Genomic DNA, 17,790 nt, shown 5'->3' on the forward strand with positions numbered 1-17,790 from the left:
AATAGAATTATTCATATGAATTATTAATATACATATGTTAATGTGTAGTTTATTTTTATTTATTCTGGAATTTCACATGAATGGGATCATAAAGTCTATATATTCTCATGTCTGGTATTTTTCACCCACGATAATGTTTTTGAGATTCATCTATATTTTTGAGTAATAAGTTGAGTGTATCTGAAGTTTATTCTTTTTGTTTTTTTTTTTTTTTTTGCTAAATAACATTTCTTTGTGGGGACATACCATAATTTGTTTATGTACTCACTTATTGGATAATTGGGTCATTTCCAGTCTTTGACTCTTATGAATAAAGCTTCTTTGAACAGTTATAGGTAAACATTGTGTAGACATATATTTTCATTTCTTCTGGATAAAAACCTAGGAGTAAAATGGCCTGCTCCTATGATAAGTACACGTTTAACTTTATAAGAAATTACTAAACTATTTTCCAAAGTGGTTATTATCACTTATATTCCCCCAAATGATATAGAAGAGTCTGGTTGTTCTACATTCTTGTCAATACTTGATATTGGCGGCCTTTTAAAATTTACCCTTGGAAATATCTTTTTTGTGGAGTGTCTCAACAAATATTTTGCCTACTTTACATTTTTTTCTTTTAATCAAATTATAAGGATCCTTTGTATATTCTAGATACAAGCCTTTGTTCAACTATATGTTTTAAGACTACTTTTTCCTAGGCAGTGGCTTATTTATTCCTGTTTAATGGGTATTTCAATTTTCATGAAATTTAATTTATTAATTTGTTCATGGATTATGCTTTTGTGTCCTACCTTACAAATTTTGCCACCCTCAAGGTTGCAAATATTGTCTTCAATGTCTCTTCAAGAAATTATAGTTTTAGCTCTTATGTTTAGATATATGGCCCATTTTGAGTTCTTATATAAGACATAAAGTAAGTGTTCAATTTTTTTCATATGGATATTCAATTACTATAGATAGCGCCATTTGTTGAAAAGACCATTATTTCTCCTATTGAATTACCTTGACACTTCTGTTAAAGATCAATTGAACATGAATGTATGCTATTTCTGTTCCCTCCCATTGATATATATGTCTTTGTCTATCCTTTCTTTTTAAATTTTTTATAGCACGCAAACCAAGATGGGTTTTTACTTACTTATTTATTTACTTCAAGAGCACATGAGTGGGGGAGGGGCAGAGAGAGAGAGAGAGAGAGAGAGAGAGAGAGAGAAGAGAATCCCAAGCAGGTTCCATGCTCAGCACAGGGCTTGATCCCACGACACTGGGATCATGACCTGAGCCCAAACCAAGAGTCAGACACTTAACTGACTGACCCACCCAGGCATCCCTGTGGGTGTCTATCCTTAAAAGATTGTATTTTTGTATTGTATTACAATACAAACTACATTGTATTAATTAATGGAGATTTCCAGTAGAATCTGAAAATTAGGAGCATTAGGTTCTCAAATTTGTTGTTCTTTCTCAAAATAATTTTTGCTTATCTAGGTCCTTTACATTTATGCATGCATTTTACAATTAATTTGTCAATTTCTACAAAAAGAGATTACATAGAATGTGTAGATCAATTGGGGGAGAATTGACATCTTAAAGATATTATTTTCCAGTACATGGAAAGATTTACCTGCATATTTATTTAAATCTTTATTTTTGTTCACCAGTGTTTATTTCTCAGTGTACGGGTCTTGCACCTAATTTTTTTCTTAAATCTACCACAAAATATTTCATGCTTTCTGATATAATAAATAGTATTTATATCATGAACAAATGTGGAATTTTTTCAAATGCTTTTTCTCTATCTCTTGAGTTAATCGTATGCTTTTTATTGTAGTGTCTCTTTTTCTTGATCATGCTAATGAGGGGTTTGTTAATTTTATTGATCTTTTCAAAGAACAAGCTGTTGATTTAAATAATTTTTTCTATTATTTCTCCATTTTTCATTACATGGATTCCCACTGTTGTCTTTATTGTTTCCTGTTTTTGGTATTCACTTTGTGTTTGTTATTTTTTAGCTTCTCAAGATAGATTATTGTGTTAAAATTTTTTTCTACTCTAAAATAAGCATTTTGCACTATAAATTTACCACTAAGCGCTGCTTTAACTTTACCCCATATATTTTGATACATTGTATATTCATTATCACTCAGTTTAAAATTTTTTATTTACATTGTGATTCATGCTTAGAAGATATTATTTAATTTCTAAATATTTGGGGATTCCCCAGATTTTTTTTGTTACTGATTTCTAGTTTAATTCTCATATGGAGAGAGAACATACTTTGTATGATTTTCATTCTTTTGTTGAGATTTGTTTTATGGCCCAGCATATGGTCTATCATAGTAAATGTTACGTGTGCACTTGAGAAGAGTATATATTCCGGTGTTATCGGGTTTAGCATTCCATAAATGTCAGATTAAATCAGTTAACAGTTTTGTTGAAGTTTTCTATATTCTTACTTATTTTCTCCCTTGTTTAAGCAGTTATAGAATCATGTTGAAATCTCTTGAAAGAACTGTGAGTTTGCTTATTTCTCACATTAATTTGTAAGACTTTGTGTCATTTATTTTGCAACTTTGTTATTAGGTGTATAGACATTTAAGATTATTATATCCTCTTGATATATTGAGCATTTTATTATTATCAAATGTTCCTCTTTATCCCTGATAATAATCTATGACCCAAAGTCTAATTGTCTGATAATAATATAGCCACCCAGATTTCACCCAAAGTAGTGTTTGCATGGCAAATCTTTTTCCATCCATCCATTTTTCACATGTAGTTGTTTCTGAATTTAAAATGTTTCTTGTAGGGGCACCTGAGTGGCTCAGTAGGTTAAGCATTCAACTTTGGCTCAGGTCATGATCTCTCAGTTCATGAGTTCAAGCCCTGTATTGGGCTCTATCAGTGTAGAGGGATTCTCTCTCTCCTTCTCTCTCTCTGCCCCTCCCCCACTTGTGTGCACGTGCTCTCCCTCTCTCTCTCTCTCTCAAAATAGAAAACAAAACTTTGAAGAAATGTTTCTTGTAGACCACATGTGGTTGATTTTGATTTTTTTTATTGTGTCTAACAATCTTTGCTTTTTTAATTGCAATTTCTAGATTGGGGGCATGGTGGTTGACCAATTTTCTGTAAAAGGCCAGATAATAAATATTTTCAGCTTTATACGACATGCAGTCTTTCTCAACTATTTACTTCTCCTATTGTAGTGTGAAAGCTGACACAGGTAATACATTAATGAATGAGTGTGGCCGTGATCCAATAAAGCTTTCTTTACAAAACAGGTGGTGGGTCATACTTTGCCAACCCCTTGTATGGATCATTTATATTTAATGTAATTATCAATATCATCCAGTTTAAATCTACCATCTTGCTATTTTTCTATTTGCTTTATGTATTTTTATCCCAATTATTGTTCATATTTGTCTTTTAGGTTAAGCACGTGTTTTATACCATTCCATTTGATCTGTACCAGTGGTTTATTAGTTATATAGTTTGTTTTATTTAATGGTTATGCTAGCATGTAAAAATTCACCTTTATCACAGTACACCTTCTAATAATGTTACGCCATTTTAGTATAATGCAAGACCCTTACAATAGTTTGTATCCATTGTCTCCTTCCATCCTTTGTCTTATTTTTTTGAATACATTATATTTCTCTATATGTTATAAACTGCATAATACATTGTAATTATTTTAGTTTTAAAGAGCCAATTACTTTTTTTTAATTTAAAAACAAGAAAAATTATTTTCTGTTTACCTACATAATTACCTTATCTGGGATGGTTCCTTTCTTTGTATCGATTTGAGCATCCATCTATATATATCTTCTAGTTTCTTGTTACTATATATGTTTTCCTTTAAAAACCTTGAGTATATTATAATAGCTGTTTGAAAGTCATTGCTAATTCCATAATTTCTGTCATTTTGGGTCTATTTCTTTTACTTAGCTTTTTCCTTGGTTTGGGCCATAATTTCCTGCTTCTTTCCATTTGTAGTAATTTTTTATTGGATGTTGTACATTATGAATTTTTTTGAGAGTCTGGATTTTGTTTTCTTCCTTTAAATAGTGTTAAGTAACTTGTAGATGAGCTAATCTTTTGAGACTTGTTTTTGAGCTTTGTTTGGGTAAGTGCAGAGGATCTTTTATTCTTGAGTTTGCTCAGCCCTACTAAAAAAAGACATGATTTTTCTTGTGTCTCTCCTGAATGTCTTAGTGGTTAAAACTGTGAATTCTTGCTCTGGACTTTTTCCTGCTTATAGTTCCCTAGTAGGATTTTTTTTTTTTTTTTTTTGGGGGGGGGGTCTGGCTTTGTGGAATTTTCTCCTATGCATATGTAGATTGCTCTTCAGAAACAGATTCCCTCTTTCTGCTCTAGATCCCTAGTCCTGCAAATTCCAACTCTCTTGGCCTTCCCAATTTCTGATCTCTCTCTTCTAGCTCAGTGAGACACCCATGGTTTGCTTGGGTTCTTCCATTCTACACTGACAGAAAGTACCTCTACCACTCACCTTGTTTGTCTTCTTATCTGTGTCACAGTCCTGGGCAACATCTTAAGAACAGCTGATTCATATGTTTTGTGAGTTTTCTGGTTGTTTACATTTGGATGGCAAGTCCAGTACCATTTATCTCAACATGGGAAGATGTGGAAATTCTATTTATTTGATGTTTGATCCTTTAAGACAGATTTAAACTCTTCAGGAACCCCTGGTGAAAACTGGATGGATTCTCATTCCCCTGGAAATATTGCCTTTGACTTAAATCTTTGAAAACTAAGACTATATCTAGAATGCTTCTTTAGATATAACACTAGTATTATCTGGCCATTCCTTTATTTAAGAAAAAGTCTTTATTTTTATACTATAATTTTGGATTCTTTTCCATGTTGATAAGACTCAAAAATAAGATTTCTAACATCAAATTTTTCCCTTTAATAATGATCTGTCATAATGCCACATCTCTTATTCAGTAAATTCTTTTTTTTTTAATTTTTTTTTTAACGTTTATTTATTTTTGAGACAGAGAGAGACAGAGCATGAACGGGGGAGGGTCAGAGAGAGGGAGACACAGAATCTGAAACAGGCTCCAGGCTCTAAGCTGTCAGCACAGAGCCCGACGCGGGGCTCGAACTCACGGACTGTGAGATCATGACCTGAGCCGAAGCCGGCCGCTCAACCGACTGAGCCACCCAGGCGCCCCTCTTATTCAGTAAATTCTTATTCAGTTCTTCTTAAATACTTGGTATTTTTCTGGACTATAGAATACTACCAGCAAAAGCAAGTTAGGATCCATTCATTAACTAGTTGAGAAAATGGGAAATGAGAGCTAAAATTGAAGGAGAATTCAAAGATTCTGGCAGTAGGGGGGTTGTTTTTATTTTTATTTTTACTACTTCATATTATACAGTCTCAGATATTTTATATAGTCTAAGTAAAATTGATGTTAAATGAGACAAAAACTACTAGAAGAATCAAAAATAAAAATGTCAAAGTACAAGAAAAATTTAAGACTAAATAATTCTTAAAATTGGTTTGTGTGTTCCTATCTCATAAGATTAATTCAATTTATTTTTGACAATTAAATGAATTTTCACAACATATATGAAGTCAAGAAAGTACAAGTAATTTGCCAGGCAGATAGGGTTGGAGGAATGGAAATAGTGTATAGTATTAAAGACACATGGCAGAGGTCCAGAGACTCAGAGGCTCTGTGCACCAGGACCCTTTTAGTTCCTTTTGGCCTGTTGGTTCATCTGGCCTGATAAAGTTTTTGAAGAAGCTATCATGCTAACAAAAAATTAAGCTGTCATGTTTGTCATTGTCAAATTGTGTAATCATTATCAAAATTATCATCTTATTTATTTATAGGAGTTTTTGTATAGTAGAGCTAATGACCCTTTTTCCAATCACATATTTTTTAACTTTTTAATTCATCATTTTTCTATAGAGGTTTAAAAAATTATGCATGCATATTTATTAAACATTCTTTATAGTTTCTGAGGTTTTTGTCATGCTTGAAAAGCTTTCATACCCCAATGTTATTTTTTTAAGTTCTCCCACACTTTCTTTCTAGCATTTTATTATTTAACTGTGTTTACATTTAAATACTTACCCATCTGGCATTTATTTTTCTCTCATGTTTTCATTGTTTTTATTGAAGTGAAATTCATATAAGAATGTAATAATTTTCAAATGAACAATTTAATGGCATTTAGTACATTCCAAAACATTTTTGTCGTGTCGAAAGGAACCCTGTGTGTCCATCAAGCAATTACTCTCCATTCCTCAGCCCCTGGCAACCACCGGTCTGCTTTCTGTCTCTATGAATTTACCTGTTCTGGATATTGCATAAAAATGGAAGCATATAGTATATGACTTTTTCTGCCTAGCCTCTTTGGTTTAGCATAATATTTTTGATAAATATTTTGAAATATCTTCCATTTAGCATAATATTGAAGCATGTGTCAATACTTCATTCCTTTTTATGGCTAAATAATATTCCACTGTATTATATATGCCACAATTGGTGGGTATTTGAGTTGTTTCCACATTTGGCTATTGGAAATAGTACTACTATGCACATGTGTATACAAATATTTGTTTGGGTATCTGTTTTCATTTCTTTTGGCTTTATACCTAAGAGTGGATTGTGGTATTTATTTGCATGTAAAGAATGAAATATAAATTCAGCAATTCCTTTTTTTTTTCCCAAAAGGTTAGTCTTTTGTTTAGTCCCATTTCTTATTATCTTTCCTTTACTAATTTCCCCAATTAATGTTTCTTTTGTCATATCATGTCAATTAATGTTTCCTTTGTCATATACTAATTCCCATATGTACTTGGGTTTATTTCTTTTTTTATGTTTCTTTTTTTATGTCTTTTTCTTTCTTTATTTATTTTAATTTACATCCAAGTTCATTAGCATATAGTGCAACAATGATTTCAGGAGTAGATTCCTTAATACCCCTTACCCATTTAGCCCATCCCCCTTCCCACAACTTCTCCAGTAACCCTCTGTTTGTTCTCCATATTTAAGAGTCTCTTGTGTTTTGTCCCCCTCCCTGTTTTTATATTATTATTTTTGCTTCTCTTCCCTTGTGTTCATCTGTTCTGTGTCTTAAAGTCCTCATATGAATGAAGTCATATGATATTTGTCTTTCTCTCTGACTGACTAATTTCGCTTAGCATGATACCCTCTAGTTCCATCCATGTAGTTGCAAATGGCAAGATTTCATTCTTTTTGATTGCCGACTAATACTCCATTGTATATATATACCACACTGTCTTTATCTATTCATCCATCAATGGACATTTGGGCTCTTTCCGTACTTAAGTTATTGTCAATAGTGCTGCTATAAACATTGGAGTGCATGTGCCCCTTTGAAACAGCATACCTGTATCCCTTGGATACATACCTAGTAGTGCAATTGCTGGGTTGTAGGGTAGTTCTATTTTTACTTTTTTGAGGAACCTCCATACTGTTTTCCAGAGTGGCTGTACCAGTTTGCATTCACTTCGGTTTATTTCTTAACTGTTTGTTTGGCTCCTTGTTCTATTTGTCTGTGTGACAATACCACAAGTTCTCTTCACCTCATATTCACATAATTATCATTTTAAGTTTTAGACAAGAAAGTCTACTTCCTACTCTCACTCTCATCCCCAATTATTCCTTTTGTTATATTTTCTCTTGCTAGTTCCATGTGTTTATTCCAGGTAAATTTTTCCTTTCTTTTCATTAATGACATTATAAATGTCATTACTACCTTCTTGACATTCACATGGAAAATTATCATGTTAATTTGTACTTAAGAAAATGGTCAAGGGGCACCTGGGTGGCTCAGTGGGTTAAGCGTCCAACTTCAGCTCAGGTCATGATCTCATGGTTTGTGAGTTCAAGCTCCACATCAGGCTCTCTGATGTCAGCTAGGAGCCCACTTCAGATCCTCTGTCCCACTCTCTCCCTGCCCCTCCCCTGCTCGTTCTCTCTCTCAAAAATAAAGATAAAAAGAAAGAGAAAGAAAGAAAGAAAGAAAGAAAGAAAGAAAGAAAGAAAGAAAGAAAGAAAGAAAATGGTCAAGAATCCCATCTCTAAAATGGAAATGGCTATTCATTGTACACTCCAGTGCAGTTAATAAGGGGCACTGTGGTAAATGAGGTTTCACATTTTTAGGTAGACTGTGATTTTTTTTTTTTAGCTTTGAAATCTGAAGGAGATGATTACTATATTAATGGCGCCTGGACTATTGACTGGCCTAGGAAGTTTGATGTTGCTGGGACAGCTTTTCACTACAAGAGACCAACTGATGAACCAGAATCCTTGGAAGCTCTAGGTCCCACCTCGGAAAATCTCATTGTCATGGTAAATGTGTCTTTGCCTCTTAATTTCTACTATTTGTTATTTGCCCTGTGAGATACAGAGGAGCAGGCTTTATTATCTCTGTTTTACAGGTGGTGAAATTAAAGATAAAAATCTTTATCTTAATAAAGATAAAATGGTTTGCCTAAGGATATAAAATTTGTGTAAGGTTAGGCCATATTGCTCTTTCCATATGACTATTTTCTCAGTGCCTGCTTGAATAATATTTTTATAACCAAACAAGGCAGATGAGGGAAATGTCTCTAAATTACCCATGAAAATGGGGGGAGGAAAATTCAATATAAGTGCATGTGTTCTAAAAGTTATCTTAAATTTCCTATGAGACTTACTTTATGACATTTTCTTCTTCAAAAGAAATTATAAATATCTGAATGAAGCCTCATTGTATTTTAACTATCTTCACCAGTTGTTTTCAATGGCAGGTTCTGCTTCAGGAACAAAATTTGGGAATTAGGTATAAGTTCAATGTTCCCATCACTCGTACTGGCAGTGGAGACAATGAAGTTGGCTTTACATGGAATCATCAGCCTTGGTCAGAATGCTCAGCTACTTGTGCTGGAGGTAAGACACCCACTAGGCAGCCCACCCAGAGGGCAGGACGGAAAGCACAATATATTCTGAGCTATGCTTTGTGTTTGCTAAAGAAGCTAATTGGAAACATTTCTTGCAGGTTTGCTTCAAGCTGTAATTTAGCAAAAGAAACTTTGCTTTAATTATATTATATTCCGTTTGTTTTTAACCTCGTGTAATTTGTACAGATTTGTTGGTAAAATACATCTTGGCACAATGAGTGTCTCTGCTGGTGCTTCTCCCAAGACTATCTTGAAGGTGGGCTGTTTGCTTTTCGTGAACACATTCTTGGTAAAGAACATCAAGAGTTTTAAATAAGAAAATGAGCAAGAATCAGACGGCACAGATGCAACTTCTTGTAATGGGGGATGAGAATGTATGTCTGTGTGCTAGCGTGTTTGTGTTTGAGTGCTTGTGTGTTTCCCACAAACCTATTCAAACTCCCTTCTCCAGCCATCAAAGTTAAGGGGCTATATACTGGGATACTACAATAATTCCTGGTGTCTGGGTCTCTGGGTTGATGATGTATGCTGACCCCATTATAGTCCCTCAGAGAGGTAGCTGCTAGGCGGTGGTTGGTGATGTGTTGGTTGTCCCATGTGCGTTTTTCATGGGTGCCTTTTCCCCACAATTTACTCTATTCCTAATCCTCCTCCCTCTAGTGGCCACCAATGCAATTCTTTACCTCTGGCTGGGAGAGCAGGACAGTTGGCTTCCTTCAAAGCCAACACCCTTGCTGCTGCATGGACTGGTGAGTAGAAGTGCTGTGCAAGCAGCATCTTCCTTCTCTCTGGAGACTAAATGCATCGCCTCCACCGTACACCTTGGTCCCAATAGACGAGGAAACAACCCTATCCGTCAGGCCTAGGCTGGGTTAGAGTACCTCACCATTCCAAAAAGAAAGACTGATTTTGAATAGTGATATTTAGAATGGGAGGAATAGAAGTAAAGTGAATCACCCCATTTTACCCCATTGACAATGTATTACCTATGTTCCCTTTCTAAACTGCCCAGAAACATATGATTTAACGTGGACTTTACCCTATCTTGTCTGGTACTCACTGAATTTCTAAACACCTCTGATTCTCAAGGCTGGAATCAGAGAAATTATTTTCTCAGAAAGATTATTATATAATATGTTCAATATTTTCAGACTCATACAGAATTAAATCATTGCTTAGCTATAACTCCAACTTCAGCAGTAAGCAGTATATAAAACATCAAAAAACCCACAAATTAATACTACTACTACTACTACTAATAATAATAATTTCTTCTTCTATGTGAGGTGTCGTAAAACATGGTTATATATAATTTGTGGCTTATTTTAGAAGATCTCTAGTTCCCACCCATTTTATGTGTGAAATGGCTAGTGATTTATATTGTAAAGTTCTAAAAATGATAAAGCATTACTATGTATTTTAATAAAATAAAGGATATTTGAAATTAATTGTTCAAGTGAATGCCATTTTATTATATTTTGGTGGCATTTATACAGATATGTTTCTTTGTTCCAATAAATTCATTTTTATTCAATCTGTAAGCTAACTTATCCCTTTCACATACCAAAAAAAAGTCTTTATGATATCACTATATACATGATTAAGACCCTGAAGTATAAGGTAGGATAAAGTTGTTAAAGGAGAGTTAGAATAAAGTTTAGGAAGTCTAATGAGGAAAGTCTAGCTGTTGAAGTTGGTTAGCTCAGAGGAGAAAAGGTTGAAGAAAAGTATATTAGTATCTTCAATTCTGTGACAGAATGTTGAATGAGAAATTCTTAGTGCCTGTTCGTCTTTGTACTGAAAATTGCTATATTTGGGGATGATTTAGACACAGTCTTGTCTGAGGCCAAGGAGGGATTAAGTGAATTCTCAGTGTTCCTTCTAACCCTAGGATTCTTTTGTTCAAAAAGGAGATAGTTCAACAAAAAGGGTGGCGGTTAGGCTGTAAGAACTGAATTTAGAAGAAAAACTTTGTATTCGAGATGTATGAAAAATCTAAAGGAATTTTATTCTTTTCCATAACACTGGCATCGAGAAATCATAATACAAAAATGATTTCTTGTGGTAGGGGATAAAACAAAAAGAAAAACAAAGAGGGAGAAAAGCCCCTGGAAAGAGAATTTTCTGTTTTTTGAACTTCTTCGTTTTGTTCTGGAGCCACTGGTCCTAGATATTTGAGGTGGTTCTGGCAACTGGAATTCTGCTCAATTGTGTGTGATTATGACAGCAGTCATGAGGCCATTGCCTTCTTTGGAAGAGACACGTACAGTACTTGTTGGCAGGGATAGTGTGAAGAGCTGCCATTTGTCTTGCTTGGTAAGTGGTTCTCAAAGTGTGGTTGCTGGACCAGCAGCATCAACATCACCTGAGAATTTATTAGAAAGTGCTAATTTGGGAGCCCCACCTCAGACCTACTGAATAGAAACTGTGAATTGGCCTCCATAGTCTATGTTTTAAAAAGCTCTCCAGGTGATTGTGATGCTTGCTCGAGTTTGAGTATTACTGATTTGGTTGACTGAGAAACTGAATCCTAGACACTTAGAATCTCTTCCTCCTTCACTGACATCTGTGCATCTCTCTAGACTCACTTTGCACCTAGAATACTATCTGGAATATGCTAGGCAGTCAAGAAAGGTTTGTAGATGAGTGGATGAGCAAAAGGAACTAATTATTCTGGCAATTATTTATTCGTGCTAGTTTTTTCCAGTGTAGGAAATGAGAGTTTGGAATTGTTAATTTTCTTAGGAGGTGGCAGTTCTTAATTGGGATGTTTCACTTTGATCTTTCTAGGGTGGTGTTGGGTGTCTTGAGGACACCAAAACCTTTAAAAATGGAAAAAAGATTAAACAAGAAAGGTCTCAAAGAACTTTCTATTGCAATCTCACAAGACTCTTGGTGTCCTCACCTATGACTGTCCTGCATATGTTTTATTACTGGTAAATGACAAACTTTGAATTTGGGAATGATGTTGATAGATTTCTCATATGATATCTTTTAAGATAAGAAGTTTTGAGCCTGTTTTTCTCTGTTGCTTAGCAGACCCAGTGACAAATCTAATGCTGTAGGAAACATTGCTGGTGATTCAGTCTAAGTAATGGTCTTTTCTCTGAGTAAATGATGAAACACTTCCTTGGCCTGAATAAGAGCATTGAGATGCTATGGGGTGTTGTCTTCAGGATAAAGGTGATTTTTAAGATACAGTTGTGACTTTTCCTGAGAGAAATCCAAGTCCACTGAATTAAAACGTAACTATCTTCTGAACCACTGTTAACTCCTCCTAGAGTTTTGTTCCTTTATTCCTTATCCAGAGTGTTGCACGGATAAATCTGTGATTTATCTGATTCTCAAATTTATATCTTACCATTATATTCATGATTAATGTGTTAGTTGATAAAGTTGGCTGGGTAGAGAGAATTATATTATTATTATTATCATTATTATTATTAATGTTTTATTCATTTTCTAAGAGAGAGAGAGAATCTGAAGCAGGCTCCACATTGTCAGCATGGAGCCTGATGTGAGGCTTGAACTCATGAACCGTGAGATGATGACCTGAGCTGTAGTCAGACGTTTAACTGACTGAGCCACCCAGGCGCCCCTAGAATTGTATTATTTTTAAATACAGAGATTTAGGGGCTTTCTTTAAAGTAGTAATTTATGCCACTGTATCTTTGCAGTACAGCTTTTAAAGATTAAAATAATAAATATTATGTATTCATTCTTTGATTTTAGTCATACATATTTGCTTTTTCCTAATATTTGGCTGGATATGTGGTCCTCAGATTTGAACATCAAAATCACCTGGATGTCTTGTTCAAACAAGATTGCTAGGTTCTGCCTCCAATTTCTGAATCAGTAGGTCTGGAATAGACACCAAGAATTTGCACTTGTAATAAGTATCCAGGTGCTACTGATGCTGATGCTACTGGTTCAGGAACCATACTTTGAGAAACATTGAGCCAGACACTTAGATTTCATAAAGTAAATGCTTATTAAAACAAAGTGACAAATCATTGAGGTGGTAATCCATATTACAGTTGTAATCTACCTTATAGCTAGTCTTTTTAATGATAAATGGTTCCACTGCTCAGCCATGTAATAATAAATAAAATGTTATAGTTTATAAAACATTTTCTGGCACCCTGTTATATTTGATCATAATCAACAGCACCATGAACCTAGGCATTGCTGTTATTATTCCTATTTTATAGATAAAACGAAGTGAAGTAACTTCCCAAAATCAAGACTTATAAATTGAATGTCTAGAGATTTTTATTTTTTTAATTTTAATTTTAATTCTTTATTTTTTTGAAAGAGAGTGTGTGTGAATGGGGGGGGGGGAGCAGAGAGAGAGGGGGACAGAGGATCTGAAGCCTGCTCTGTGTAACAGCAGTGAGCCTGATGCGGGGCTCAAACTCACAAGCCACAAGATCATGATCTGAGCTGAAGTCAGTGTTCAACCAACTGAGCCACCCAGGCACCTGTGTCTAGTGATTATTTAAATGTAACATTCTCTCTTATTAAAGATGGTCCCTTATGTTGAACAGAGCTTTACCACCAGTTGGGCACCTCCATAGAGCAACATGATAGATATATCCCTACTCAAAAAAATCTCCTTCACTAGTTTGAAGTTTTATTTTTTCAAATGCTTTACCTAAAGGAATGGTTCTTAACTTTGGTCCTACCTTCAAATCACCTAGAGAGCATTGAAAATTTTGATGCTCAGGCTTGCCCCCAGAAATTCTGATTTAATTTGTCAGGAGTGTGGCTGGGGCATCAGATTTTCAAAAACTCTCTAGGTAGTTCAAATGTGCAGCCAAGGTTAAGAAATACTGCCATTGAACAAACTATAAGCCACCATGTGCAAAGACTGCATAGTGGGTTGGGTTGGCTTTCCCACAGCCCTTGAGGTATATTGTAAGAGTCCTAACCATTATCATCCATCTTCCATTATTCTGAAAAAAAAAATTTGCACATTTTGGCTACAGCATTTGTGGTAGAATATATTATAATATGAGTCATATCTACTTCTGTATTTATTTATTCATTACTAGACCTCAACCACAGTCTTCTTTTTCCCCCTTCCACCCCTCTGCCTGTAGGTTGCACTGTATGTAGTCATATACTTTGTACTAGCACATTAGAAATCTACAAATCTGCTCTGTGCTTTTTATACTGTTAGATACTTAAAATTAAAAATTTTACTGGGTTATTAAATAAATTTAGTCTTAGTGGAAAAAAAAATACTGCCATTGAGGCTGATGGAAAGTTTATTTAGTATTCAAATAATTTACATTCAGATGCAAATACCATTAGTAGCATTAACTCACATCTTTGTCTTTAATGAGCTACTAGTTAAATGCAAACATAATGAGATTTATTTATAAGTATCTGGGGTTGGAAAGTAGAATGGGACATCAGAGGAGAAAGTAAAAATGTAATAGAATTCCGGTTAATTTCATAATTTTCTTTAGTGTGGCCCTCAGATTGGATATGCCTTTAGAAAGGTTTTTTTTTTCTTCAGTTTATTTATGTGCTTTCTTCTTTACCTGATGGATCATTTATAAGCATCTAATCAATGCTTTTAAAACTAGCTGCAACCGTGCTTCTCAGTCTTTTGGCTAAGATCTAGTGAAATTGTGCTAAGTAGGTTTTCTGAAGTTCTTCCTCTAATTTGAAATTTTTGTGGTACTTAAGGAGTTACAGTGAATAAGTGGTTGTACACTCAACCAACTTTAATTTAGACCCATAAGTCAGAGGCATATGGCTCCTGTTTTAACTCAATATTTATGAAAAACAATAACATTCTTTTTTCTCCTTGTGCCATAGTTCTAGAGAAGGTCATCTATTGTTACAGGAAATTTTTGTTTCATTAGGGAATGAATCTTTGCAAAATGCAAACAGACAGTATTCATGATCCTTTCCTTCCCTACATTTCTGGATGTGCTCTCATTTCCCATCATTTAAACCATTTTCTTTCTACCCCAAAGTCTCTTTAACCCCCCTCTTATTTGAAGCAACCCTTATGTTTTAAAGCAAAGCCTCCAAAGCCAATTAACTGAGAGTCCATGCTGTATTGTTGCATTCAAGTTTGCACCTGTTCTGTTAAAAAGAAAGTCTTAAGAATGCTTTGTTTGTGATACAAAGAAAAGTCAGAAATACATAAATATTTACATTAATTACATTAATTTTAAATTTATACCCTAAATATACAGTCTTTGACCTCCAGCTGGCTCTATTGACACTTCTGACTATTTTCTCTAAATTTGTCTAGGGTTTTCTTTCTTTCTCTTTATGTGAAAGTACAAAGATTGCATACCAAAGAACTCATTTTGGTCAAGTTTCTGCTGGCAATCAGAGGCATCTCATTGTTGAACACTGCTTGGCAGGCAGGTCAGGGAGAAAAGATAAGCTAAAGCTATATTAAGATTGAGGAGGAGGTGGAGGGAGACAGGTTTATTTTTATAGGCAATTTTGATTTTATTTGGAGATCAAAATAGAGATTTTTCATATATATACTACAGGGTTATTCAGGAATGTTTCTGGTCAATTGTTATTGACCACTTAAAATTTTACCATTATTTTTCTTTTACATTTACATAGCCTAATCAAATTTTCTTGTATGTTTCATGCTTTTTTTAATTTATTTTTCTTTTTCTTCCCTGGATGTCATCTTAAGCCGTGCGTGTGTGTGTGTGTGTGTGTGTGCATGAATAGCATATAGACTTAGAAAATATTCTATGTTTCTTCTTTCTCACTAGAACAGTTTTTTTTAATTGACCTTTTTTTATGATTTCACCAAATTCATCTGAATTCTTACACATATAGGACCTGGTTTCTACTCTTTAATATTTTTAAGATGCTTTACATAGTTTCCAACCACTACTATTTTGTATTTTCCTGATGTAGGCCCATGTTTTTCAAACTGCGCTATGGTGCCCAGAACACTGCAGCAGACTCACAAAAGGCACAGCAAAATATTGTATATTTTCAATGGTAACACAGTGACATCGGGCATATACCACACTGATTATTCCTAAGTTGTTTGGACCTAACTACTTAATAAATAAAACTCTTAGATTTTTCTTTTTCTGCATAGGAGGGTTAGGGTTGTGAAAAAATTACTGACACATTGGTATCATGAACCAAGGAAGTTTGAGAACTCTTGATTTAGGTTAAAATTTAGTGTCATTAAAGTGGATAAAAATTAGTCATCTCTCATCCTTCCAAATGAGTTGAATTTCATTTTATGAAAGAAAAAAAATGCATGTAAACTCCTTAATCAGGGTATGATGATGTTCAGTGTTTAAAATTAGAGCCTCTTTCGTACTTCCAGTTAAGGAACTAGAGGTCTTGAATGCTGTGTAAAATTTTCCTTCCTAACTGTATTAAGTTTTCCTTCTGATATGTCCTGAATATGTTTCCTTCCTTTCTCTATCTCTGTTAGTTCAGATCAAGATTGGTAGGTGATTAAAGCAGAAAGAAAGAAAGAAAGAAAGAAAGAAAGAAAGAAAGGAAGGAAGGAAGGAAGGAAGGAAGGAAGGAAGGAAGGAAGGAAGAAAGAAAGAAAGAAAGAAAGAAAGAAAGAAAGAAAGAAAGAAAGAAAGAAAGAAAGAAAGAAAGAAAGAAAGAAAGAAAGAAAAAATTTATAAAAGAACACACCTAAATATTTAAAAAGACCCTATAGCAAATTCGTCTTTGGAATCTACTACTTAACAAGTTTATGTAAAAATCTACACTATTCCATTTATTAATGACAGACTTTTCAAGTTTATTTAATCATGCAGATTTGCCTTGGCCTCTTTAAAAAGTTGGATATTTCTACATTGTTTCTATGTAAGCACTAGGTGTTCATGTTATATATTTCATTTTCAAAAATGGCACAACGCAAGCAAAAGGTGCCCTTAAAAGTATACTAATTCCATTATAACAATAATTTTTAAATTGTCTTTAAAAAGTAATTATTAAAAAAATATATAATACAATATTTATGCTAATACTCATACCTGACTAAAAGAGAACAGCTCTCATAGTACCAAACAGATAAATGCTTTACATTTTCAGCAATGTTCTTTTAATTTCTTTGCTAATTCTAAGATACCTAACTTTTCTTTTTAAGATTTCATTTTTAGGGGTGCCTGGGTGGCTCACTCGGTTGAACGTCCAACTCATCCAACTCTTGATTTCAGCTCAGGTCATGATCTCAGTTTAGTTGGTGAGTTTCGAATCCTGCATCAGTGTTGCACTGACAGTGCAGAATCTGCTTGGGATTCTCTCTCTGTCCATCCTCAGCTCCGTGCCCTCTCTGTCTCAAAATAAAATAAATAACCTTTAAAAAAATTGTTTTTAAGTAATCCCTACCCCCAACATGGAGTTCAAACTCACAACCCTCAGATCAAGAGTCACATGTTCAGAGTGCCTGGGTGGCTCATTTGGTTGAGCACCAGGCTCTTGATATTGGTTCAGGGCATGATCTCACGGCTATGGGATTGAGCCCAGTGGCAGGCTCTGCTCTGAGCATGGAGCCTGCTTGGGATTGGGATTCTCTCTCTCGCTCTCTCTCTCTCTCTCTCTCTCTGTCCCTCCCCCTCTCCCTCTCCCTCTCTCCCCTGTTCATGCTCTCTCTAAAAAAAAAAAAAAAAAGTCACATGCCCTACTGGCTGAGCCACCCAGGCACCCCAACATACGAAACATTTTTAACATGTTAACATTTTTAACATTTTAACATAAACTAATAATGGCCAATTCACAGTATTAGTGAGCTAACAGAATGTGCCTCAAACAAACAAGTGTTTCCAGCATTGACTTTTATAGACATCATCATAATAATAACTAATATG

The 17,790-nt window shown here is 34.5% G+C and overlaps 1 protein-coding gene across 9 annotated transcripts in view; it reads left to right on the forward strand.

The window, feature by feature from the left end:
* The window catches only part of ADAMTS6 (ADAM metallopeptidase with thrombospondin type 1 motif 6), a 307,211-nt gene that overhangs the window by 242,164 nt on the left and 47,257 nt on the right, over window positions 1–17,790 (forward strand). For 7 of the 9 annotated variants that reach the window (XM_058731301.1, XM_058731310.1, XM_058731267.1 and 4 more), the window contains 2 exons: window positions 8,197–8,360; window positions 8,801–8,939. In XM_058731301.1, the coding sequence (XP_058587284.1) occupies window positions 8,197–8,360; window positions 8,801–8,939 (303 nt within the window). Of the gene's footprint in view, window positions 1–8,196; window positions 8,361–8,800; window positions 9,549–9,610; window positions 9,700–17,790 lie in introns of those variants that run through there. The other 2 variants (XR_009262159.1, XM_058731323.1) reach the window with 2 other exon arrangements.

This window comes from Neofelis nebulosa, chromosome 1 (assembly GCF_028018385.1).
Source record: "Neofelis nebulosa isolate mNeoNeb1 chromosome 1, mNeoNeb1.pri, whole genome shotgun sequence".
In the NCBI taxonomy this organism is placed as follows: Eukaryota; Metazoa; Chordata; class Mammalia; order Carnivora; family Felidae; genus Neofelis; species Neofelis nebulosa.